Source organism: Hemicordylus capensis, chromosome 1 (genome assembly GCF_027244095.1).
Source record: "Hemicordylus capensis ecotype Gifberg chromosome 1, rHemCap1.1.pri, whole genome shotgun sequence".
Lineage (NCBI taxonomy): Eukaryota > Metazoa > Chordata > Lepidosauria > Squamata > Cordylidae > Hemicordylus > Hemicordylus capensis.
Window position 1 is genome coordinate 442,968,131 of NC_069657.1, and position 26,452 is coordinate 442,994,582.

General features: G+C 46.1%; 1 protein-coding gene across 9 annotated transcripts in view; it reads right to left on the reverse strand.

Annotated features, from left to right (window-relative positions):
- Positions 1–26,452, reverse strand: part of CCDC88A (coiled-coil domain containing 88A) — a 249,095-nt gene that overhangs the window by 94,897 nt on the left and 127,746 nt on the right. For all 9 annotated transcript variants that reach the window (XM_053246281.1, XM_053246272.1, XM_053246265.1 and 6 more), the window contains exons 13-14: positions 21,852–22,036; positions 3,390–3,527 (exon numbers count right to left, since the gene is read on the reverse strand). In XM_053246281.1, coding sequence (XP_053102256.1) covers positions 3,390–3,527; positions 21,852–22,036 — 323 coding nt within the window. The remainder of the gene's footprint in view (positions 1–3,389; positions 3,528–21,851; positions 22,037–26,452) is intronic.

Sequence of the window (26,452 nt, forward strand, 5' to 3'; positions counted from 1 at the left end):
GGTAAGTATTGTCCTTCATTATACGGTAGAGGCTTTCTAGCCATTTAGATGTCGGGGTGGAGGTATGCAGGACCTCCCAAGCGCATTTGGCAGCTCGTGTTATCACTGGGAGCTTCGGGAGGGCAACTGGTGCTGCAGACTGTGCCCTAAGCATGAAATTGTAGACAGGGTCGTCTATGGTCGCCAACTCGGAGCGTAGGTCAAGTCCCAAGGCGTCTGCCATGGCCCGAACATGCCTGTGGTAGGCCTTCATTTCTTCACTGGGGGACACATATACTGTCGGAGCCACATCGGCGGGAGGCTCCATAATGGCGTCTTCTCCTTCGGGATCAGACTCAAAAAGACAAGCCGTAGTGTTCTGAAGGTGAGGCCATGGGTGATGCGAATACCGCAGTTTGAGTCTGTGCCGTTGTCATAGGTGAGGTCAAGACGGACGAAGTCTGAGTCGCTATGGAGCGAGTTGCTGGGAGCCTTGTCTGAACAGTTTGATGAGAGACAGCAATGGCCTCAGTTTGAGTTGCTGTCTGCACGGTAGTGGGACGGACCTTAGTAGCAGCCTCAGATAACGTGGTCAGCGACATAGGAGAGGGAAGTGATGTTAAGGGTTCCCAAGGCCGGGCTGTTGCCGAGGAAGGAGCATGAGAGCAGGAAGTTATCGCTGGCCCAGAACCGGATATGTGGGCAGGTGGCGCATGGGTAAACCCGCAGGTGTGCCAGGGTAGAGGACTCTGCAGCTGGGCTGCTGAGAGTGAGGGCACTGGATGAAGTGGAGGTACCGGGATAGTTTGGGAATCCTCCTCTGATGGGAGGAATCCCTTAAATGTCGCCTGGGACGGAGTGCTTGCGGTGGAGTCCAGAAGAGACAGAAGCGTCTGTGTCGTGGAAGGGTGGAGGCCCACCTCGGTATCCAGAGCAGTGTCCTCGACATCGAACACCGGAAGTGGTGATCAGTATCGAGGAGTGATTTGATTCGATATAGAAAGCACCGGCATATGTAGCGTCAACAGGACGTTGGGACAAGGCGCAGCCGGTGTCGACAGGGGGATGAAGGGACCGGCGTCGAGGGTCGGGCTGATATCGGTGTCAGTGACAGAGGGTCTACTTTGACACACTGATCAGGCACGGAAGGAGCAGAAGGAGCTGGTGAGGAAGGCTGAGTTGCCGAAGGGGACGGAGTACAATCTCGAGTCAGATCGATTAATTAACTTTTGTCTTTTTCTCGGTGTCGACGTAGTAGCCGGGGTTGGGCGTTTCAGAGATTTTGTCCTATCGGTACTCTCATTGACGTTGGGGTCGCTGTCGGTAGTTGAAGAGACACGACGCTTATGCTTTGATATCGACGTCGAGGATTTTCCCAAAGTCAAAGGGACTTCTTTCGACGTCAAGGAACGGTTCGATGCCAAGGCCTGTGTAGGAGGCTCCGAACGTGTCGAGGTTGAGGATTTTGGTCTCAAATGAGGTGATGCCGAACGCGTCGAGGTCGAATGTTTTGGCTTCGAGTGAGGCGTCGAAGTACGTTTTGGTGAAATTTTCGGCGTTGAGGGATGGGGTGTGCCCGGTGTTGAGGGACTTAACACCTCGTCATAGATTGCCGCTCTGAGGCGAAGTGCCCGATTCTTCCGTGTCTATTTTGAAAACGAGAGGCATATTTTGCAAGAGGAGACATTATGTTCCTCACCCAAGCAAATCAGGCACAAATCATGGAGGTCTTTGGAGGTGAGTTTCGCATTGCAGCCCTCAAACCTCTTAAAAGACTTTTTCTCCTCAGCCATACCATGGGCGAGAGGGATAGTCTAGTCCGTTCCGCGTCAAAGCCAGTCGAAGGTCGTCAGCTGGTCCGAGTTGGATATTGATAAATGTCGTACACGAAAGTCAGTCCAAGTAATTATTACTATTTTAAAACAGAACTTGAGGAACTTTCCGACGGAGAGGTGGCAGACCGAGGCCCAAACGCAAAGGCAGTTGGAAAAGAACTGGGGAACATGGCGCCCAGCCCACTCTTAAATAGCACACTCTGCGTGGGAGCGGGGCTTGGACGCCTCGACAAGCTGAGGCATGGCTACCGCGGGGGTTCCTGCACAGGGGCAAAACCCACTCTTATGGCTGTCGACGGATCTTGATCCAGATCAAAAACATATCTTATACTGTAAGAAGTATTTAGGAACACTTTAGCTGATGGTTAAAGAGTTAGGGCTGCTTCAAATATCATGTAAAACCCCAGTTAAAGCTTGCTTCTGTACTTTTCCAGGCTGACCCAGGGTGTCCACCAAGACAGGAATCAAGAGTGCACCCAGCCCTGGCCAGCTCTAAGAACTAGAATCAGAACCTAAGTAAGCATGGACCAGAGAAGCAGGAGCTTGGCAAAGCAACATAGCAGAATGATGCTCCAGAGATGTCTTGCAGTAAACTACCAGTTTTTAGAGCTGTTGCCCTGGCAGAGTGAATTGGCCCCATCCCTTTCCTAGGAAAGTCTGTCTCAAGAGGCCTTCCTGATTTTCTTGACTCTGGAAACAACAGGAGGCTTCTGATGAGACTTGTGGGGTTTCAGGAGATTCCTCCAAGTCAGGAAGACAACAGCAGGGCTGTATCTTCAGATAGTTATGGGAGTGATGGCTTGAGTTCTCTTGGTGTGGGGGGGTCCCAATGGCATGGGGTCATCCAGGATCTGGATTGTAGATTATTCCCATCCTATTTCATTCCCTTGAACACTGGTCCATGTCCCTCAATTGGAAGGCTTCTGGATCATGAAAGCCTTGGGAGTGTGCAGTCCCCTCTCCCAGGAATTCTACTTCTGATTTAGGTTAGGAGCAAACCGTGACATCCAAGCTAACTAATTTTGGTTTACTCTAACTTGCTTGAAATAAACCAAGGTATTTTATTTATATCAAGGCTTTTTCAGGCAAGTTGATTAGAATAAATCAAGATCAGTCAGTTTGGATGTCACAACTGGTCTTGGTTTTTTCCTAACTGAAGTAGAATTCCTGGTAGGTTCATGCATGCAGGGTAGGGGGGAGCATGTGCTCCTGAGGCTTGCTGATGTCTGTCTGACACCTGAACCAGCACTTAGTCAATGCCAATGCTTCAATCCAGCCTAAGTTGTAGGCAAATCTTTACACAACAAGGGAGGAGATTCAGGCAGGTTTTGCAAACAACTCTCCTGGACATACGTTATCCTGTGCAGAGCAGAGTCAGCATTTTATTGCCATCCTAAAACCTACCCTCCACTCCCAGGCAATCAGGGTACAATGGGTGGTGCTGTCTTCTCCTAGACAGGCTGAATAAAGGATCATTAGAGTGTACAGCTTATTTGCCCTGTTCAAAACCAAGACAGGTCTTGGCCATCTAAACAATGCTAGGGTGGACAAGTAAAAAAGTGTTTGTTGCATCACCTGTCTTTCAGAGTTTTCTCTCAGTGTCTCAATTGTTTTTTCAAGCTGTGCTTTCTCTTTCATCAAATCTTTGCTCAGATTCTGACTATTCTGAAGACTTTGTTTCTCTTCAGTAAGCTCATTCTCAAGTACTTCCAACTACAAAGAAACACAAAATTAAAATTATTCAAAGCTTACATTTGACAGTATACAATCAATATCCTAAAAAAGTAGAAGTTACATTACATTATATGATGTAGAAGTTAATCAAACAAACCTACCATATACAGTGAACTTAAATCAACTAAATCAAGTATATGTCTTCTACAGGAGAATTGATCTACAGGAAAACTGAACTTACAAAAGACAAATCATGAACTAAATAGTATGACTGTTTTTAAGATTTTTTCAAATACTGGAAATTAATATGGCAAAAGAAGTGAAACAATCATTATTAAACATCTGTAAACATAATTGGTTTAATGAATTTAATGAACCATCAAATACAAAACAGTGATGGCTATATCACAGACGGATAATATTTTTTTCTTTTTAAGCAAGTATCTGGAATATCTCCTGTGGTCATATTTTGGGCATAAAAATGACTACATTAGCTTCTTTATCATAATAGAGATCCTAGAAGATTGTACCTGGCTTGAACCCACTCTAAGGGGGTACAATTAGCAAAAGGGCCTAGCTGGGCCACTTTATTTATTTATTTATTTATTTATTTATTCATTCATTCATACATTTCTATACTGCCTTTCGTTAAAAGAAAACCCCAAGGCAGTTTACAAAAATTAAAACATACAATAAAAGCAGTAAAAACATCAAGCTAAAAACATATAAACAAGCATAAAAACACGACAGCATAACAGATAAAAACACAGAGAAGCCGCAGTAAAAACGATCATATAAAAGCCTGGGTAAAAAGCCAAGTCTTTAAAAGCTTTCTAAAAGCCGTGATGGAGTCTGAGGAACGAATGGCCACCGGGAGAGCATTCCAGAGTCTAGGGGCAGCAACAGAGAAGGCCCTGTCCCGAGTGCACGAAAGCCGGGCCTCCCTCATTGTCGGCACCCGGAGCAGGGCCCCCTCAGATGTCCTTGTCAAGCGGGTATAACATTTGGGCCATCAACTTTGCCTTTAATAGAAACATAGGAAGCTGCCATATACCAAGTCAAGCCATTGGTCCATCTAGTTCAATATTGTCTACGCACACTGGCAGCAGCTTCTCCAAGGTTGTAGGTAGGAGTCTCTCTCAGTCTCTCTCTCAGCCCTAACTTGGAGATACCAGGAAGGGAACTTTGAACCTTCTGCATGGAAGCATCCCCTAAAGGGAAATTCTTACAGTGCTCACATGTGGTCTCCCATTCAAATGCAAGCAGGGTGAACCCTGCTTAGCAAAGGGGACAATTCATGCTTGCTATCACAAGACCAGCTCTATTAATGGTGGCTGAAATAAACATCCCTCCTTGACATCTGTGGAATTTGAGAATTGTTGATGCGCTTCTCTGCACCGGAGCTGCTGCATATTTGATTTGAGCAGTCTTCCTCCCAGATTCTTGCAATAACACCCCCAGATATTTGAAGCATTTGACCTCCTCTTTATAAAAGTCATCAATCCTCCATTATTATTTTTACCCCCTATTGGAAAAGGCCAGACTGTTTGTTTTCTGATAATTAATGTTCAGTTGTTCTTCCTTGCAATAAAGGACTAAGGCCTTAAGAGCTCTTCTCATCCCCACTTGTGACTAAGACAGAATGACAGCATCATCTTCATATAGAAGTACTGGGAGCCATCTATCAGCCAACTTCGGGGCACGTATATCTAATCCCTGCAGGCACTTAATTAGGGAATTTCACATAGATGTTAAACAGCAAGGGGGCCAAGATACACCCCTGCCTGACTCCCCTCATTATCCTAATGGGCTTAGATAACTGTCCCTGTCAGTTGCATCTTACTCTAATATTAGCGTTCTCATACACAATTTAATAATCAGGAACAGAACCCTTTTATCAATCAAGGTACTCCTAAGCCGAGACAAAAGGTGTACTCTAGAGCAGGGATCCTCAACGTTGGGCCCCCAGATGTTAGTGGACTTCAGCTCCCATAATCCCAAACCCCAGTGGCCTTTGGTTGGGGATTATGGGAGTTGAACTCCACTAACATCTGGGGGCCCAACGTTGAGGATCCCTGCTCTAGAGATTTAGTCAAATGCTATTTTGAAGTCTACAAATAGAGTGGATTTGGGAGTTCTGGTATACTTTTCAGCTAAATGTTGTACCACCAGATAATGATCAATCATAGATCACTCTGATCTGAAGCCTGCCTGCTCGTCCTTCAAAAGTTTCTCCTGCTCTAACCAATCAGTGCATTTCTGGTTTAATTGCCTCGTGTACATTTTAATAATAATATTAAGTAAACTTATAGGTGTACAGTTAGATGGAATGTTTCTATTACCCTTTTTGAAAATAGGGACCATGATGGCTACTTCCCAATCTTTTGATATATGGGCTGAATTATTTATATAAGTAAACAGGACAGTCAACACTTGTGCCCAACATTCGGGATTTGCCTGGCATAATTCTGTTGGCATAAAGTCATTACAAGGAGCTTTACCACTCTTGTCTATGAGTTGTTTGGCCTCCACAATCGATACTGGGAGCCAGTTCTGAATGTTTTCAGATAAGAGCTCCAACACTGGTGCTACCAAAGAGCGATTGAAAATGCGCCTCCCAAACCTTAGGTGGAATACAGCATGTCAGGGATGACAAATCATGTCCAGAGTATCTCAATGTGATTTGCCAAAATAAGGAAGATTTTTTTTAGATTGAACCACTTCAATCAACTGTTACCAAGTTTTCTCAAGGTTTATCTTTTCTTCTTCCCCAGTAATGACTTATATTGCCATTTTGCCTCCTTTATAATCTATGGTGAGGATTCCCACCTATATTGCATAAAAATATCAGTTAACTCCCTCTTTGCGGTAAGACATTCATGGTCCAACCAACTTTAGGACCTATATCTATTCTTTGTTGACTTAGGCTTACTCCTCACAACAAATGGCTGCAACTTTTGAATAAGGACCTCATAGAGGTCCAAAGTAGTGCCACTGGATGAAGTGGGGTCTGCATCAGTGTTCTCAATTGCTAAACGCAGAAAGTGATCCTCTTCAGCTGAGAACTGAGAGGTTGACTTGTCCGCTCCATCTAATTCTGAGGGGCCCAGACTCCTCTAGGTTGTCATGCTGTCGATGATAAATGTCCTTAACAATACTGGCCAGGGGCTTGCAAATTAATATCAGCAGTGGATGGTCACTTTCCAGTCTGACCACAACTTCAAAATGGATGAGCAAGGGGATCAGGTTGTAAGAAATTAGCAAGTAGTCAATTGTAAATAATTTATGGCCGGGGGGAAACAAACTGGCCCGGATGATCATCTGATATTGTGCCATTCAAAATGAACAGATCCTGTGCATTGGCCAAATGGGCTAGACACAAGCCAACCATATTACTTATTATGTCCCTGAATATTTTTATTATTTATTTTATTTAAAATATCTCTGTAAAGCCCACAACCTGCGTCTCGGGGCAGTTTACAATTAAAATCATTTAAAACATCAAATCAATTAATAATTAAAATCATTTAAAACATTAAAAACCCAGTATTAAAATTTTTAAAACTATAAATCTAAAAGCCTGGGTGAATAAATGTGTCTTCAATGACTTTTAAAAAGTTGCCAGAGATAGGGAAGCTCTTATTTCAACAGGGAGTGCATTACAAAGTCCAGGGGCAGCAACGGAGAAGGCCCGTTCCTGAGTAGCCACCAAACAAGTTGGTGGCAACTGTAGACGAACCTCTCCAGATGATCTTAACAGATGGTGGGGCTCATGGCTAAGAAGATGTTCTCTTAAATACCCAAGGCCTAAGCTGTTTAGGGCTTTATATGTAATAACCAGCACCTGGTATTTCGCCCAGAAACATCTGCAGCCAGTGCAGTTCTTTCAACACAGGAGTAATATGGTCTCTCCTAGATGACCCAGAGACCAACCTGGCCGCCGCATTCTGGACCAACTGCAGTCTCTGGACTAGGTACAAAGGCAGCCCCACATAGAGCTCATTGCAGTAATCCAGCCTAGAGGTTACGAACATATATACCACCGTTTTGAGGGCATTCATCTCAAGAAACTGACACCGCTGGCATATCAGCCGAAGCTGATAAAAAGCACCTTTGGCCACCGCCTCAACCTGGGACACCTGGGAAGGAAATGGGAAGCTGCATCATCCCCCGGTGGGCATTCAAGGAAGGCTGGAAATAAAGGCTATATCATTAGCACCCATTCTAGCATTGAAATAGCCCCCTAGGATAATGTATGCAGAGGGGTATCTATCTACACATGACTCAACAGAGGAGAGTTGGTCTAAGGAGTGGAGAGCTGGTCTTGTGGTAGCAGGCGTGATTTGTCCTCTTAGCTAAGCAGAGTCTGCCCTGGTTGCATATGAATGGGAGACTTGATGTGTGAGCACTATAAGATATTCCCCTTAGGGGATGGAGTCACAGACCAGAAGGTTCCAAGTTCCCTCCCTGGCATCTCCAAGATAGGGCTGAGAGAGATTCCTGCCTGCAACCTTGGAGAAGCTGCTGCTGGTCTGTGTAGACAATACTGAGCTAGATGGACCTATGGTCTGACTCAGTATATGGCAGCTTCCTATGTTCCTAACACACTGTTCCACTTGCTTTCAGAAATGTCTGGCCTGGTCATGGTGTTGCTGTGAAAGTATAGATTAATGCATAACATTGTAAAACTATCATTCAGTAGCACCGAGACAACCCACTCTGCAAAGAGAGGTAGTTTAGAAATCACAGCATGTAGATCCAATGAAATAAATAGACCTAACCCTCACTTTGGTCTGCCGCCTCTTTGGCTTGGGTCCACTTTATTTAAACAGGCATAGTAATTGGTTATGTGAAAATCTAACATCCAGGTTTCGTGCATAAAAATGATATCAAACTGTGTAATAAACTTTTAAAAGGACAGATCTACACTTTTCAAGCCCCGCCCCATAATATTCCATGAAAGCACAGACAAATTGTAGTTCAAAAATAATTGTTAATTCTGGGCTGTAGGAGGCATCTTGCCTGCAAAAACCTTATTGGGGGGCCACTGGAGTGCCCTTTTGAGTTAACTTTCTGTCTCTGGATGTTGATTCATCCCTGGTGGGGAATCAGAGACTCGATGCAACAATAGAGGGTTTCCAGGGGTTAGGATCAGAGACGAGGAGTGGATAGGTTGATCACAAGAGTCCTGCAAAGTGTCTGCCTCTCTGGTTAGTAGCTGGATGTCAGCCTCCTGCCAGCACACCTCCTGTATTTCAAATCAAGGACTTAGTCAAATCTTTCTCCTGGGATCGATCTGTACCCGGCTGAAGATACATGAGGATCTATTTCATAATCAAGCCGGTCAGTGGGCTGCCCCTTAAAATGTCCGCTGGAACTACAGGAGTAGTTCCAGGCTCCATATCATCAGACAAGTCCTCCTTTAGTGACTCTCCCTCAATCAGGATTGAATGCATCTGTTCTTCAATGCCAGCACAAACAGATGATACACCAACTGCTGCACAGACTGGTGGGGTCAATTCTATATGACAGAATGTAGATGAGCTCAGGGACTGGGATATTTAGAAATGGTTAATCAGTGGAGCAAACCTCACATGAGGAATTAACAGCAATGTTCATCACATTTATTTCCAGGCTTTTGAAAAGGTTTCTGGGTCAATTATATTAGGTAGACAGCTGTTTATGTTCTTAGGGGCTCCAGCTGACATCTCCCCTGTTTCAAAGGTACTAGTGGGCCCGGGCACAGAGCATCTGTGCCTCTACTTGGGGTCTGCCCGGGCCCACCGCCGCAGCTCTGGCCAGGCCCACCGCCGCCTCGCCCGGCTTCCCCCGCCACCTCCTCCAGCCGGGCCCGCCACCTCCTCCGGCTTCCCCCGGGCTCCGGCTTCCCCCGGGCTCCGGCTTCCCCCGGGCTCCGGCTTCCCCCACTGCCTCCTCCCGGCTGGGCCCGCTGCCACTGCCCGCGGCTCTGGCCGGGCCCGCCGCCTGCCCGGGCCCGCCGCCGCCTCGCCAGCTTCCCCCGCTACCGCCTTGCCCGGCCAGGTCCGGCACCTCAGCTCCTCGGCCTGTCCCCGTCGCTGCCAAGCCGGGCCCACCAGCGGCCATGGCCGCCGCCGCCGTTCTCCTGGGTGTGCCGCCAGGACCAATCAGGCACCCCCGCAGCCCAGCCAATCAGCTGGGCTGCCGGTACGCATTTTTCCTGGGCACACCCAGGAGAATTATATATATAGATTATTTGGCACTACTGTCATCATGGACTATTAACTGATCTGTAAGACTGACTCAGCTAATGACTGAATGCTCACACCTTGAGCTCTTTGGGCCAGGGTCTTTTTGACAACTTTGGAAGTTCACTTCCACTCTGAACAGATTCCATTGTTGGAATCTGTTTAGCTGAGTCATGCAGCGTAAGCCAAAAGATCTGACATTGTCTGAAAATTCTAATAACGTCTTGAAACTTTTCCAAGTTTCTAACAGAGAATGTATCAGCCTCACTCTGACTTGTGCAGGCTGCTGCCTCAGACACCCCCTTGTCAGCTATGGCTTTCTGGCACAATTTATTCAAGTTGGCAGGCTTCCCAGCCATAGTTGGAGTTTTCTTTATCTCTGCAAGGCCACCTTTTGCAGCTGTTTGATTATTAGTTAGTTTCTTGCTCCTTAGTTTACACCGGGGTGGGTGGGGTGGGGTGTCTACGAGGGTCTCGAAAGACTAATAGCAAAAATGACATAAAGTTCAAATGTTTAGAAATATTAAAAAGTTTGTCTGGTACATCACACTTATAAAATGTAATTACAAGTTCTTTTATGAAAACCAAAGTCTGGTAAGCCAAAGTGAAGTGTTCCTTCCAATTTCCAAATGTGTACGTTTAAAACACAGCAATTTACTTAGGCCGCATTCAAAAGCAACAGCTAACTGCAGTTAAACCTGGCTAAGGCTGTAATTCCGTTATGCCTGAATGTGCGAAACTGTGGTTATGGCCTGAAAGCTAACTCCGGTTTCCCTCAACAAACTCCAGTTGTAACCTTCGGTTATCCCTAATTTTCATCCCCAACAACTGAGGTTTTGCTGCCGAGGCGTTACTTCCGACCACCGACGCAGGTGTAACTACGGTTTTGCACAAATTTCCAAACACCAATCATAGAGGTGGCAGTGCAGTCATGCCCAGGGACTCAGCTGCTCCATGCTTTCGGCACTTCTCACTGGCAGCCTCCTGGAAAACCAGCCCCACCCCTCCTGTCAGCTATGCAGCTATGAATTTGCCAGGCTACAGGGACGCCACGCCCCATGGACTTGTTAGCCTGTCATGCTGCACAGTTGCATGGGGGCATCCCTGATTCCCACTATGTCCCTTGTTCCCTCCACCTGGCAAGCGGGAGCGAGAGGGCACAGGATGACAGAATGGGCACTAAGAGCTTTGTTCCCCAAGAAGAGAACAACAGTCATGTATGTTCACAAACACAAACACTCCAAGTGGCAACTTAAGCAAACCACCCTATCAAAGCGCTGGGAGGGGAACATTTTGCAGGTGGGGGGACCCTGGGTCGAGTGTAAAAGGCAAACCAGCAAAGTTCTATTGTTTACACAGATAGGTTGGTGAAGGGGGAATATTTGCTCCTAATCTTGCAAATGAACACGAATTTAATTCTAGTTGAATGAGATGGTACTCACGTTGTATGCTGCAAGTACCCCATTATCTCACTGGCTGCTCTCTCACAAGAGTGTCAGACTAACAGGAGTGAAGGAAGATGCTTTACGAGGAAAGCTGCGGGGACGGGAACTTGGGTGAATGCTGTCCCTTGTCTCAGCGACTGCTGCCAATCCCTGCAGCAACTGCTGTAAACCCTGCAGGGTTTGACTACTGTCACTCTGCGCCCTGCCAGCCTGCCCATGTGGAGATGTACACCCTGTCCGCACCCCCATGGCTGACAACGCCATCCTGGGGCAGGTGGAACGACAGGTTGCTTACCTGTAACTTGGGTTCTTCTAGTGGTCATCTGTGCTCTTACATGAATGGGCTTTGCGCCTGAGCAGAGACCTCATCAGAGCTTCCCAACTAAATTCTCATCCTTTTGGTGGTAACCCCACCCCCACAGTATATATGCAGCTGTGTGGGCTTCCCTCCTCAGTCTTCTGAGTCCGCTTATCTGAAATAGACTAGAGAGAAAGAGACTAGAGAGGGGAGGATGGGCGGGCATGTAAGAGCACAGATGACCACTAGAAGAACCCAAGTTACAGGTAAGCAACCTGTCGTTCTTCGATGTGCTCTCTGTGCTTTACACGAATGGGTGCATAGCAAGCTTCATCCAATGCCCTTCTTACCTGGAGGCAGGTTCAGGAGAATATGGACTACAATACTGCTCTGCCAAACACCGTGTATCTTCTGGCATGGATGTCTAGGGCATAATGCTGGATGAATGAGTGTTTGGAAGCCCATGCAGGTGCTTGGCAAATCACATCTAGAGGGACAGATCTGTCGAATGCAGTAGAGGCCGCGATGGCCCTCATGGAGTGAGCCCTAATAAAGGGCAGTAAGGGTCTTTTTGCGATCTGGTATGCCAGAGTAATAGTACGTACTATCCATCGAGCAATTGTTTGAGATGTGGCCTGTTTGCCCTTGTTAGGGCTGGAATGTAGGATGAATAGAGATTGGGATGCCCGCAGCGTAGCAGTTCAGTCCACATAATAGGCCAGCGCCTTGCAAACATCCAAGGAATGGAGTCGGTGCTGAGCATCATCTGAAGGATAGGGAAAGAAGGCAGATAAGGAAATAGGCTGTGAGCGATGGAAGGAAGTGACCACCTTGGGTAGAAAGGCGATGTCCCATCTGAGGACCACCTTGTCTCTATGAAAAGTCAGGTAAGGGGTCCACTTGAAGAGCTCGTAGTTCGCTGACGCGTCTAGCGGAAGTGATTGCCATGAGAAAGGCGACTTTACAGGTCAGGAGGTCTAGGGTAATAGTGGCCATCGGCTCAAAGGGAGGTTGCATAAGTATGGATAGGACTAGAATGAGGTCCCATGCCGGGGCCATGATGGGTGAGTCATGATATATATGTGAAAGTCCCTTGAGGAATTGTTTCACAGTTGGATCCTGGAACCAAGATGGAGAGTTAGCCGAGGAGTGAGCCACTATGGCACTAGGTGTACTCGCAGCAATGCCAGCTTGAGTCCTGTCTCTTTAAGCGCAAGAAGATAGGCACAGACATGTTTGACAGAGACTAGAGAGAGTGAGACGTTTTGATTGTCCAAGAATCTTTGGAAGCGCGTCCATTTATGACCATATGATTTGACAGTGGAAGGCTTATGAGCCACTGCAAGAACGCACTGGAGGTCTATTAGAAGGGTGGACTGATCAGCCAAGCCGTGAGCTTCAGGCGAGGTAGGTCGGTGTAGGATACACCTGGCTTGTTGGGTGAGGAGGTGAGGTATGTCTGGGAGATGCCTATAATGGTATTTGGATAGGTGAAAGAGGTGAGGAAACCAAGGCCTCCTGTGCCACCAGGGGGCAAGTAGTATGCAAAGCAGTTGGTCCTGTGAGATCTTTTGTAGGACTCAAATCAGTAGAAGTATGGGAGGAAAGGCGTAGGCCGAGAGGTTCGACCACAGGATGGCAAATGCATTGCCTAAGGAGCGTTGTCCAGCTCCCACTCGGGAGCAGAATAGGTTGCATTGGGTGTTTGTTGCCAAAGCAAACAGGTTGATTTTGAGAGTGAACCACAGGCGGAACAGAGATTCCAGCATTGGGCGGTGAATCTGCCATTCGTAGGAAATTGTACCTGCTCTGCTGAGTGTATCTGCTGTCACGTTGGCTGTGCCTTGTATGTGAACTGCCAGGGGTGCAATGTCATGTTGAATGCACCACATCCAGAGATGGATGGAAAGATTGAGTAGCATCTTGGATTAGGTGCTTCCCTGGTGATTGAGGCAAGCCTTTGCAGTAGGGTTGTCCGTCTGTATGAGGAGGGATGAGTGATCAATGAGAGGCAGGAAACTCTTGAGCGCTTTGAAGATAGCAAGGAGCTCCAAATAGTTTATATGGTGTGATGCCTCCTCCGGGGACCACAGGCCTTGGAGATGGTAATTCTGAGCATGTGCTCCCCACCCTTCCATGGAAGCATCCGTGGTAAGTACTAGAGCGTGTGTGTGTCGGGGATGTGTGTGTGGAACGGGGCACCTACACAGAGGTTGGCTGGGTCGTTCTACCAGAGGAGGGAGTCCAGGGCACGAGGAAGGATTCATAGAAGTCGCAGCATGCAATCTGTTTAGGGTCAAAATACACGGAGAAACCAATGCTGGAGCGTTCTGGTTGTTAAGATGTGTGTGCAGCAGAACCTAGGTGGTGGAGGCCATGTGCCCTCGAGCTGGCTAATGAGGATGCCAAAGTAGTTCACATGAAAGGTCCAGGATGGCTTGGACCCTTCGATCCAGGAGAAAGATTTTGGCCTGAGTCGAGTAGAAGAGGATGCCTAGGAATTCTATCGTCTGTGAAGGGGTCAGTTTGGATTTTTCATGGTTGATCCACAGGCCTAGAGATGAAAGAAGAGCGATTGTGACCTCCAGGTCCACCAACAGTGTTGTGGACTGTTTGCCACCAAAAGCCAATCGTCCAGCAACGGGGAAACCTAGACACCTCTCTGCTGGAGGTAGGCAACTACTGGGGCCATGCATTTCGTGAAGACCCTCGGTGCCGAGGCAAGGCCGAATGGTAGGGCTCAGAATTGGTAGGTGGAGTCCACTATTTGGAATCAGAGGTAGTGGCAGTGTTGAGGCCGAATGGTAATATGGTAATATGCATAGCACAGATTGATGGAAACTAAACATTGGCTTTTGTGTAGTAGAGAAATGATGGTGGGGATGGTAACCATCCGGAACCGACAATAGGTGACATGTTTGTTTAAATAGCAGAGATCCAGAATCGGTTGGAGGGAGCCATCCGGCTTTGGGACCGTGAAGTACCAGGAGTGGAATCCAGGGGAGTCGGTTGTGAACGGTTCTATAGCAGCTTTGGAGAGTAGGGATTGTACTTCTGCAAGAAGGGCCAGAGTGGGTGGTGTGGAAACTGGAAGGTTGTGTGGAGGGGATGACGAAAATTCTATGGCATAGCCAATTCTGATTATAGCCAGTGCCCAAGAGTCCGTGGTAATTCGTTCCCAAGTTTGTATGAACAGGGAAAGTCTGGTGCCCTACCTGGGTGGAGGCAGTAAGTCATTGTTGTTTAGCAGGAGCTGGTGGCACTCTGGAGCACTGCTGGTGTAGTTTGTTGGTGGTGAATGAAAAGCACTTCTTATAAAGTTGATATCATGAGGTCCGAAAGGACCGCTCAGGTTGCTGATACTGTTGTTGTGGGCAAGAGAACTGTTGTTGTTGCCAGCGTTGAGGTTTATAAGAACAAAAGAATGGTTGTTGGAGACTCATGGAGCTAGCAGTGCTCCTTAGCCACTGAACCTTCTGAAGGGTTTCATCTGTTTTCTCCCCAAATAAGGTGTCACTCTCGAAAGGAAGGTCTTCTATACGGGATCTTGGGTTTGGGGCAAGGCCGGATTAATGCAACCAGGTGTGTCTCCAAAGCGCCACAGAGATGGCCATTACTTTGGCCGCCCCTTCAGTGGTGTGACGTATTGCGTGTAGTTCTTGTTTAGTGAACTGGGTGGCCTCACGCAAGGAGACTTTAGCAGGGCCCTTCTCCTCCTGAGGAAGGTGTTCAAGGAAAGGTGCTATATGGTTCCAGAGGAAAGTCTGGTAACAGGCATAATATGCTTGGTAGTTAGCTATATATGTCCGGAGAGAGGAGATAAGAGTACAATTGTCTCCCGAACACATCCAGTTTTCTGCCCTCCTTATCTGGTAGCGTGGTCACATATCCTCGGTTCTCTGACAAGGAGGACTACACTACCACTGAGTTGCTAGAGGGGTGCTTCCTGAGAAAGGAGTCATCTTGTTCTGCAGAGGCATGCACCTTGTAAAAATTGCCCAATTTTTTAGAAGTCTGAGATAGGGAGTATGGTTTCTGCCAGCATCCCTTCGTGACTGTCAGGATAGACCCATTAAGTGGGAGCAACACTGGAGCACAAGCGTCCTCTTCTATGAGCTGGAATAAGGGATCAAGGTCAGCTTTATCCTGCTGAGAAAGCTGGACACTCAAGGATGACGCCATATGAAAATTAAATCTGCATAGAGTTTGTAATCCTCCAAAGGTGAATTAGGTCTATTCTCGAGGACCAGTTCTGGTGGGGAGGAACCCAAAGAGAGGACATCTGAGCGGGAAGAGTCTAAGCTCTGGTGTTCGTCATCCAAGGAGGATTTGGAGGTGTCATCTTCCACATGAAGAGGAGAGGGAGCTTCCCCTGAAACGCCATATGTTCTGTTGGGTCTAGAGTCTGGCAGCACCATAGCGGTAGCAGCCTGCACAGGGTGGTTTCTTGGTGGGACTCTAGGTGGCAGGAGCAAGGTAGTTCTAGGAGGAGGCAAAGGAGGTCTCTCTGTAGGCACCGAACGTCTCTTAGGAATCGTGGCTCTCGAAACCGTGTGTATGGTCGATCGAGATCATTCTCTAGAAGTCGAAGTCCTTCCAAGATGACTTGTCGTTGTAGATGATTGCATGAATCCCACTGTCCTCGACAAGAGCCCGGTTCCGGAATAGAATGGTACCGGCTCTAGCCTTGGGTTTGGTATCCGGCTTCATAGCCACGGTCCTGGGGAAAATGCTCGTCGAATTCTACCTCGAAGTCGCGTTCAGTCCACTGGTGCGGCTGTTCATCCTCCTCTTCCAGTTCTGAGTAGTGCTCAGATTCATATACAAGATCGTCAGGGCCCAATATATTTTCCAACCTGTCGGTCTCGAGAATGGTCTCGGTTTCAAGCATCCGTTGTCCCCATTTGGAATCGGGGACTTGAGTTGAAAGTACCCTTTTTTCTTTTTGGGAGCTGGGGATGGGAGTGAGTGGGGCTTCTTTTGGGGAAGTCGTTCTGACTCCCACTCGTGATGACCGTTCTTTCTCTTTTTCTTTTTTATAAGTCGATCCGCCAGTTTCATAGTTTGAGCAGTTAGATTTGATACCGATTCTGATGGTATTGAGGAATTCACCGGGATCGAGGTTGAAGCCTGAGCCATGGGATCGACAGGTAAGTTTGTCTAGGGAGTTGAGACGACAATCCCCATAGGGGAAGAGACGGGCTATGAGCCCAGAGTGGGTGGGGAACCGCTAGCTGCTGCCTGCATGGTCGTTGTGGAGACCAAGGACTTAGATTTTGCAGAATCCGAAGATTTTAGGGCTTGTTCCCAAAGCCAGGACTTCAGCCAAGAGGTGCGTTCTTTTCTGGCTTGCTTCGTAAATATGGAGCAATGGGCACAGGATTCAACCTTGTGAGCTTCTCCGAGGCAAATCACACAGTGTCTGTGCCTGTCCGTAGAGGTAATTTTTGCCCTACAATGGATGTACTGCTTATATTTAGTAGTTTTGGCCACAGACCGCCAAATAAGCGAAAGATGCCAGGCCCAAAGGGCAAGGCATGGGGAGGGGGGGTTACCAAGGAAAAAATGAAAATGCTAACAAAGGGGAACGATACAAACTTAAATAAGGATAGAAAGAATAAGGGTAAGGTAAAAGATATTACTTGAAGTGAGCTCTAGCAAGAGATAAACTCCAACGGTGTCAATCTGACCATGGACGAAGAAAGTCTGAGGAGGGAGGCCCGCGCAACCGCATATATAGTGTGGGGGCAGGGTTACCGCCAAAAGGCTGAGAATTTAGCTTGGGAAGCTCCAACAAGCAAAAGTCTGCTCAGGGGCAGAGGGTGGGGATGTTCCAGGGGGAATCTGTTCTATTTTTCTTTTACAAAGAAGTGTGGGGAACTGGGGCCCAGCCACTTTCCGAGGGAGGGGGGGTTTACAACCCTGGCTTACACATGGCCAAGGCCAGCAGGATAAGAATCGCTCCAAGTTTTTGGTGTAATATACACATGGACAAATGTTTTGGTACCCCTCCATGAAAAAAGAAGAACCCACAATTGTCTCTGAAATAACTTGAAAATGACAAAAGTAATTGGCACCCATCATTGTTCATTCCACATTTAACAAAAATCAGACTGTGCTTTAGAGTTTTGATGCAACAGAATATTTCAAATAATAACACAAATGAAAATGGCATGGACAAAAATGATGGGTGCCCTCTCCTGTGATTCCCAGGACCCATTTATCTGCATATGGCTCACAGACTGAGCGGACCCGGGATTTAAAAATGTGTGCAAATGCACCATCTCGGCGCACTCCACAGCTGCACATGCAGCCAGGCTAAGGCACAGGATCTCCTCTGGGGCATGTGCAAGGCTTCAGAAGGATTCAGGGAGAGGGAGGTAGTGGAGAATCTTCTCTATTTTTTTAACCAAGAAAGTTAGAGGCCCCACTAAAGCGGGCCCTCCTTCGATTCCCTGGTGGTACTCGTGAGTTTGCAGTCAACAGGTTGTTATTTGCCATTTTATGCGCAGAACCAGTCTACATCCCCAGTAGACTGGCCCTCATGACTGTCAGTCCACCCGGCAGCAAGCTGGCAGACAGAAGAAAATCACTTGCGTCTGCCTGGGCTGCTTTGCCAGACTCATCCCTCATGACATCCTCCCAGGTTATGGTGGGACAGACCCCCCCAGCATCCTTTGCGCCCTCTCCTCCTCTGCATATCCCATTCTAAGCAAATGTGGAATTTCTCTTCCACTCCCGCAAAGAAAGCAAGATTGCCACACCCAAAGCACTGGGGAATTCGTGCTTGTGTAGTGCTTTTGTTGTGCGAGGCTTCTTACGGGAGGCAGTGGTTCCATGGCTGGTAGAAGATGCACTGGCATTACAGAGCATTTAAAGGGTTTTCAATCCCTTTCCCTGCCAGGGGTGGGCGGAGCACTCTAAAAATGCATGACTGCGTTCGGCACACCACTTCTAGATCATGGACAATCGTGGCCAAGCTACTGACACAGTGATGCTTTGCCCATAATCAGGCCATGAAGCTAGCTGGGAAGGGTCTCGGAGTCCCAGCAGCAGGGAGGGGCTCCCTTCTCCCGCAACTGAAATTTGGCTGACCGTGGTTTGGTGATTGTCTGCGGTGCGAATTGGAGTTAAGAACTGGAACCTTGGCCACCTTTAACTGCAATTAGTCGTTACATCTGAATGCAGTCTTAGCAACTGACAGACTGTTCATAAGCTGTTCCAACGTTCATGGTTCATACAAGTGCCTCCTATAAACAAAGCAATATGGTTTCTCTGTAATACACAAGCATTTTTGAATTGAGAAGCATTTCTCCTCACATTCTCTTATTTAGCTCTCCGTTCCCTCTTCCCAGCCATTAATGTCGTAGTAGGAGTTGTTGCCCCGTCTTTGCTTCTTTAATATCTCTATAATCACATGCAATGCTATTCCCAGACTCTCCATCTTAGAATCTACTTGATTAAGTTTCTCATAGAGGTTCAAAAGGGTCTCTTCTTATAAGAGTTTGCCTGGAAAGCATATCTAGAGTACTTGAATCCTATGACTTCTCTTGGGTCCTGGGAGGTTTGGGCAGCACTTCCAATGTCAAGGAAGAAATCACCAATGAAGGTGATGTTTGTTTTCCTTCATCATTTAAGGCAGCCAACCCTTGATCCAATGCTGCAAATCTGTTGCTGATAGGAAATGCAGCCATAATTATTGCAAGGTTTTTTCCCTTCAGAAAATTGGTCCAGGTGTAGCTGTTTTCTGGCTTTACTCTTCAGGGCTTCTGGAGATGAATGCATTTGCTTCTTCGAGCACATCCTCTTCAACAGATAAACTCTTTCTGTCCACGAATTAGCTGATTTGGCTATTATAGCAGCCGAACTAGTCCAGTTAGAAACAAAATACTTGAGATTCTAGAAATCTCAAAGACCTAATTGCAGTAAATTAACAAGACAGAAATGACTACCAGAGAACACTGTAAAAGAGCTGTTGCCTCATCACCATCTTCCAGCTCCTCCCCCTCAAGATAGGTTTAAAGACAGAGGTAACCTCTCCTTGGCTCTCAACTTTTGCAAAAAAAAAAAATTAAAAAAAAAAATTGGGGCTGGGGATGATGCAAGTTGTAGTTCAACAAAACCTGGAGAGCCAAGGTTGCCTTCCCCATGGTTTAAGAGATGGCAATAGAACACCTAACTACATCAACAGAAATCACAAAGGGCTATTTTTCCAAGGCTAGATGAATTACTTCCCAACATACTGAAAGAACTTGCTCTGGTGATCAGAGCAACTATCTCCCATATTTTAAAATCTTGAAGAATGGGTATTGCAAGACGTAATGTTGACCCAGTCCAGCTATTGTCAAGAAGAAAGGAAAGGAGGAATGAGGAAATTACACACCAACCAGCTTGACAAGATCCTAGAACAGCTTATTTAACAATTGGTCTGTGAGCACTTAGAAAGGAATGCTGTGATTAGCAGAACCAACATCGGTTTGTAAACAAGAAGTCACACCAAACTAATCTTATTTCCCCCTTTGACACAGTTACTAGTTCCCTGGGTCATGGGAATGCCATGAAAACATTGGCTCGCATACAAAGACTGCAGAATCCAAGCAACCATTGTATTCTCCCTAGGCAGGCCCGTGACCTTCCTGAAAAAGGAGGGAGCTCCACAAACAGAGCAGCTGTTTCCACCTGGCTCTCTCCCCCTCAACCTTCAGCTACCTGTGCTGCAGCCCACAACACTGCCAAGGATCTACTGACAAATGGGGTTTGGGAAGCTCAGGGGGCTGCCCACGTAGCAGGGCAGTTGCATGGACTCTGGAACACAGCTGCTGCATGGACTCTGCATTCCATGGAGCATCACTTTGTACAGTATGTGAGCCATTCCATCTTGATTTCACCAAAGCATCTGACAAAGTTTCTCATGATATCCTTGCTAATAAAATGGTAAAAGGTAGACTAGATGATACTACTGCCAGGTGCACTTACAGCTGGTTGAATAACCATACCCAATGAGTGCTCATTATTGTCACCACACCATCCTAGAGAGAGTTCTTGACTGATCTGACATATCAAATGCACAAATAGAAAATGAGGGAAACCTGGCTTGGAAGCAGTAGATATGAAAAGGAGCTTTGCATCTTAGTAGACCATAAGCTGAACATGAGCCACCAGTGCAGTACAGCTGCTAAAAAAGCTAAAGCAATCTTGCGCTGCATTCATAGAGTTATAATAAATGTAAGTGCTATTGCTATTGCTATAATCTCCATATCATGAGAAGTAATAATTCACTCTATTCTACACTGGTTAGAAATCACTGAAAATACAGCCTGACATCCAGAGCAGCATTCCAAGAATGCAACAGGAACTGTGTCCTTGTAAAGACAGACTGCTTAATGTAGCCAGAAGCATCTTGAGCAGCAGAGGGTGCATACGAGGTGGCAGTGTGCAGAGCAGTTATCATGGTTCTCCCCTGCCTCCACAAGTGCTCTTTGCCTTCCAGAAATATGTCCCTGAGGGTTGTGTTACCCTCAGGTACATTATTTCTGGAAGGCAAAGAGCACTTTTTCAACCAAGGGAGCAGCACATGTTGCTCCCCTTCCTCACTGCACACATGCTTTGCTGCTCGGAAAGTCTCTGAGGATGTAGCTTCTGCTTATCCTCAGAATGCTGCTCTGAATGCCAGTCACTGTGTCCAGTACAGGGCCCCACATGTTAAGGAGAACATCGATAAACTGGGTTCAGAGAAAGGAAATTAAGATGGGGAGGCATATGGAAACAAAGTCCTATGAGGATTGGTTAAAGCAGCTGGGAATGTTTAGCCTAGAGATGTGAAGACTAAAGGAAGATATGACAGCTGTCTTCAAATATCTGAAGGGCTGTCACAGAGAAGACCGAACAGAATTATTCTCTGTTGCTCCCAAGGACAGGACTAGAAACAACAGATTGAAATTACAAGGAAGGAGATGTGGGTTAGACATTAGGAAGAATTTCCTAACTGCAAAAGCTCTTCAACAACAGAACCGTTTGCCTTGAGCAGTGGTGGGCTCTCCTTTGCATATCAGTTGCAGCAGATCATGGGTCAGCTGTAGCAGATCCCTGCACTAAGCAGTAGACTGGACTAAGAAGACCTCCAAGGTGTCTTTCAACTTCAATATTCTATAGTTCTGTGAATTCAATCAGTAAAGGCATTCCTCTAGCAAAAACACCTCCAGAAATTAAAGAATTAAGCACAAAATCTCCTGGAGTAGAAAAATAGGACAGGGGAAGCAAAGTCTCTCTTTCTCTCTCTCACACACACACACAATCTCCATTTGTGAATTATATGCTGACACATGAATACAGTATAATAGTATCCTAGGATTTAAGACCTCCTTATTTTAAATATATGTATAAAAACAAGTACCTTTTTATTCAGTCTTTGGGTTTCCTTTTCCATTTTCAGAATTTTTGAATTACTGCCTTCCACAGATCCCACTGTATTTTGCAGCTGTTCCACAGTCTTTAACAAACTTTGGTTTTCCATTTCTAGTTTCAATAGCCGACTTGAGGTCAGTTCATTAACTTCATGACCAAGTGACTTCCGTGGCACTATGTGATTAAAAAATATTTTCCATCTATTAACTGTAGGGTACTGTATTTGTTACTGGAATTAATACAATTTTTTATGAACCACATCTAAGTGGGCCACACCAATCCCTACTTTATCATGCTCCTGCCATACACTATTTCAGATACAAAAGGAGGCCTTCTTTAAGAAACCAAGGCTTTGTATAATCCCCAAAACATATTTTCTAGAAGAGCTTCCATAATAAATAATTGTTACATCATTAAATATTACAAGACTGGCAAACTTGGGACCTACTGGCTGACTACAATTCCCATAATCACTGCTATTGGCCATTGTGGCTGGAGATTATGGGAGTTGTAGCCCAAGAACATATATAGAGCTTCAGATTGGACATACTGAATGCAAAGGAGGAGAAAGTGACATTAACTAAATTAAGCCAGAAAGTCTTCAAAATACTTTTTGTTAGGGCTGGTGCAGATGTTTGTAAATTACTCCACATGCAATAGCACAGCACAGCCATTCTGGGAATGCAGTCACATCAGAAGCATTATCTGACCCAGCTTAATTATGGCTACAGTCACTGTTCCCCAGCAGCAATTCATATGAATTCAGTGGCTGGAAAATATGAGCTAGTAAGAACTGTTGCTGGAAGGTGGCAGCTAATAGGTGAGCTGGGCAGTCAAGACGCATTTGTTCACCCAGGCTTTTAATTAGATATTGTTTCAATTGATATTAATTAGATATTGTTTTAATTGTGTTCTAATAGTTTTAACTTTTAAAATTTTAATTGTTGAAATATGTTAATTTTTTAATTGGTTGTTTTTATTGTCTTGTAAACCGCCCAGAGAACTTGCGTTTTGGGCAGTATAAAAATATGTTAAATAAATAAATAAATAAATACATACATACATACATACATACATACATACAGTGAGGGAAATAAGTATTTGATCCCCTGCTGATTTTGTCCGTTTGCCCTCTGACACAGAAATGACCAGGCTATAATTGGAATGGTAGGTTTATTGTAGCTGTGAGAGACAGAATAACAACAAACCCTCAAAAGCCCAGTGCCCAAAAGTCAGCGATGGATTTGCATTGTAGTGAGGGAAATAAGTATTCGATCCCCTATCAACCAGAAAGATTTCAGGCTCCCAGGTGTCTTTTTACTATATGCAGGTAACGAGCTGAGATAAGGAACACCCTCTGTAAGGGAGTGCTCCTAATCCCAGCTTGTTACAGTACTGTATAAAAGACACCTGTCCATAGAAGCAAGCAATCACTCAGCTTCCAAACTCACCACCATGCCCAAGACCAAAGAGCTGTCAAAGGATGTCAGGGACAAGGTTGTAGACCTGCACAAGGCTGGACTGGGCTACAAGACTATCGCCAAGCAGCTTGGTGAGAAGGTGACTACAGTTGGCACGATAACTCGCAAATGGAAGAAACACAAAATAACTGTCTATCTCCCTCGGTCTGGGGCTCCATGCAAGATCTCACCTCGTGGAGTTGCAATGATCATGAGAACGGTGACAAAGCAGCCCAGAACTACACGGGGGGAACTTGTCAATGATCTCAGGGTAGCTGGAACCATAGTCACCAAGAAAACAATTGGTAACACACTACGCCGTGAAGGACTGAAATCTTGCAGTGCCCGCAAGGTCCCCCTGCTCAAGGCAGCACATGTACAGGCCCGTCTGCAGTTTGCCAATGCACATCTGAATGATCCAGAGGAGAACTGGGCAAAAGTGTTGTGGTCAGATGAGACCAAAATCGAGCTCTTTGGCATCAACTCAACTCGCCGTGTGTGGAGGAGGAGGAATGCTGCCTATGAGCCCAAGAACACCATCCCCACCGTCAAACATGGAGGTGGACACATTATGCTTTGGGGGTGTTTTTCTGCTAAGGGGACAGGACACATTCACCGCATCGAAGGGACGATGGACGGGACCATGTACCGTCAGATCTTGGGTGAGCACCTCCTTCCCTCAGCCAGGGCATTGAGAATGGGTCGTGGATGGGTATTCCAGCATGACAATGACCCAAAACACACAGCCAAGGCAACAAAGGAGTGGCTCAAGAAGAAGCACATGAAGGTCCTGGAGTGGCCCAGCCAGTCTCCAGACCTTAATCGCATAGAAAATCTGTGGAGGGAGCTGAAGGTTCGGGTTGCCAAACATCAGCCTCGAAACCTTTCTGACTTGGAGAGGATCTGCAAAGAGGAGTGGGACAACATCCCTCCTGGGTTGTGTGCAAACCTGGTGGCCAACTACAAGAAACGTCTGACCTCTGTGATTGCCAACAAGGGTTTTGCCACCAAGTACTAAGACATCTTTTGTGAAGGGATCGAATACTTATTTCCCTCACTACAATGCAAATCCATCGCTGACTTTTGGGCACTGGGCTTTTGAGGGTTTGTTTGTTGTTATTCTGTCTCTCACAGCTACAATAAACCTACCATTCCAATTATAGCCTGGTCATTTCTGTGTCAGAGGGCAAATGGACAAAATCAGCAGGGGATCAAATACTTATTTCCCTCACTGTACATACAAACAGGTTGCTTACCTGTGACTTTTGATCTTTTGGTGATCTAATATCATTCGCTCCTTGAAACACTCTGAATGTCTGTCATTCACTCACGGGACACGCTAAGTATCTTCAGTGGCAAAGCACTTTCTTGCTCAGTTCCTGAATGGCCGCTGTTTAGCCTAGAGTTCATCAAATAGGAAGTACTTAAGTGCAGTCGATACATCTATCAGGTATGGATGTATTGACTGGGCAGGTGTTGTGAATTATACCAGATCACGAAAAGATCAAGAGTTAAAGGTAGGCAACCTGTTTATCTTAGCGGTGATCCAGTATCCTTCACAACGTGAGCAATTAGCGAGTTCCCTCTATAAGGAGGTGGGCTGGAGGATGTCAAGTTAGAGAACTTCCTTTAGTACAATAAAAGGGTAAGTCCGCAGACCAAGTAGCACCTTTTCGAATGTCAGAAAAATTAATACCAGACAGGTGAGCCGCTGCGGTGGCCACAGCTCTGGTAGAATTAGCCTTAATTTTAGTAGGAGGTTTAACCCCTTGTTTCCCATAGCAAATAAAGATAAGTTATTTAGTCAGAAAGTCTTTGTCTAGATATTGGTTGGCCCCTGTTGAACAATGGCCAACTCTTGACTCTTGAACAAAAAGTCTAGACTTTCTAAAGTCTAAACTTTAGTCCTGTCCATGTAGAAAAGGAGCACTCTGCAGACATCCAAGAAATGGAAAGAACATTCCAGTGGTGAAACATGGTTCATAAAGAAGGTTGAGAGGATAATATCCTGGTTAACATGCAAGTCAGAAACTACTTTAGATAAGAAGGCAGGGTCCATTCTCATAACCACTGTATTGGTATAGAAAATAGTGAGGATATCAATTCTTAAGGCAGTGAGTTCTCTGACTCTCTTAGCAGTAAAAACAGTCAAGAAGGTTGCCTTTAGAGAGAGCAACTTAACTAACACTGAGGACAGTGGTTCAGATGGGGCTTCTGTGAGAGCACCAGGGAGAGACTCCAAGGTTCAACCAGCTTCCTGATTGGTGGGAAGAGGTTATTCACTCCCTTAATAAATATTTTACAGTCAGGGTGAGAGAAAAGAATATGAGTCCCAACCTGCATGTACTGTGGACAGAGCTGCGATATGGACCTTAACGGACAAATCAGAAAGGCCTGAATGTTTCAATTGCAATTTTTTCCATTTACAGTTGTAGTTGCATCTAGTGAAAGCCTTCCTTTCATGAAGTAAAATGTTGTCTAGAAGTTCAGCTTCCAAGCAGTCATGTTCAAGGTCCAGAGGCTGTGATGAAGGATTTTGCCTTTGTTCTGGGATAGGTCATGACGCTGATGGAGGTGACAGTGGGATTCTCGAGACAGAGCAGAGGAAACCAAGGTTGCCTCGACCACAGCAGTGCAAGTATTTCGTTTTGTGTTAAAGAATCTTGCTTAGAACTTTGGACAGGACAGGGAAGGGTGGAAAGAGGCAGAACACCTGAGCGTCCCAGGGGATCTGAAAAGCTACTCTCAGGGATCCTCTTCCTACCCCGACTCTTGAGCAGAAGGGGGACATTTCTTATTGTGTAATGTTGCAAAGAAATCCACCTGGGGAGTCCCCCAGTGAAGGAAGAGATTGGAGAACACTTTGTGGTTGATTTTCCATTTGTGTTAACAGGCCAGATCTGTTTCTCTGATGGAAGTGTCTGCCAGAGTGTTGTCACTGCTCTTTATGTGAAGGGACAGAGTGCAAAATTTGAAGATGCAAAGACCAGTCTCAAAGTTGAATAGCTAGGTTGCAAAAGGATTTGGAGACTTTTCTCTCTGCTGATTGATGTATGCAATTGCTGTTGTGTTGTCTAAGAGCACTTGGATCATCTGGCCACTCAAGAGTGGGAGAAAAGACTCCAAGAGA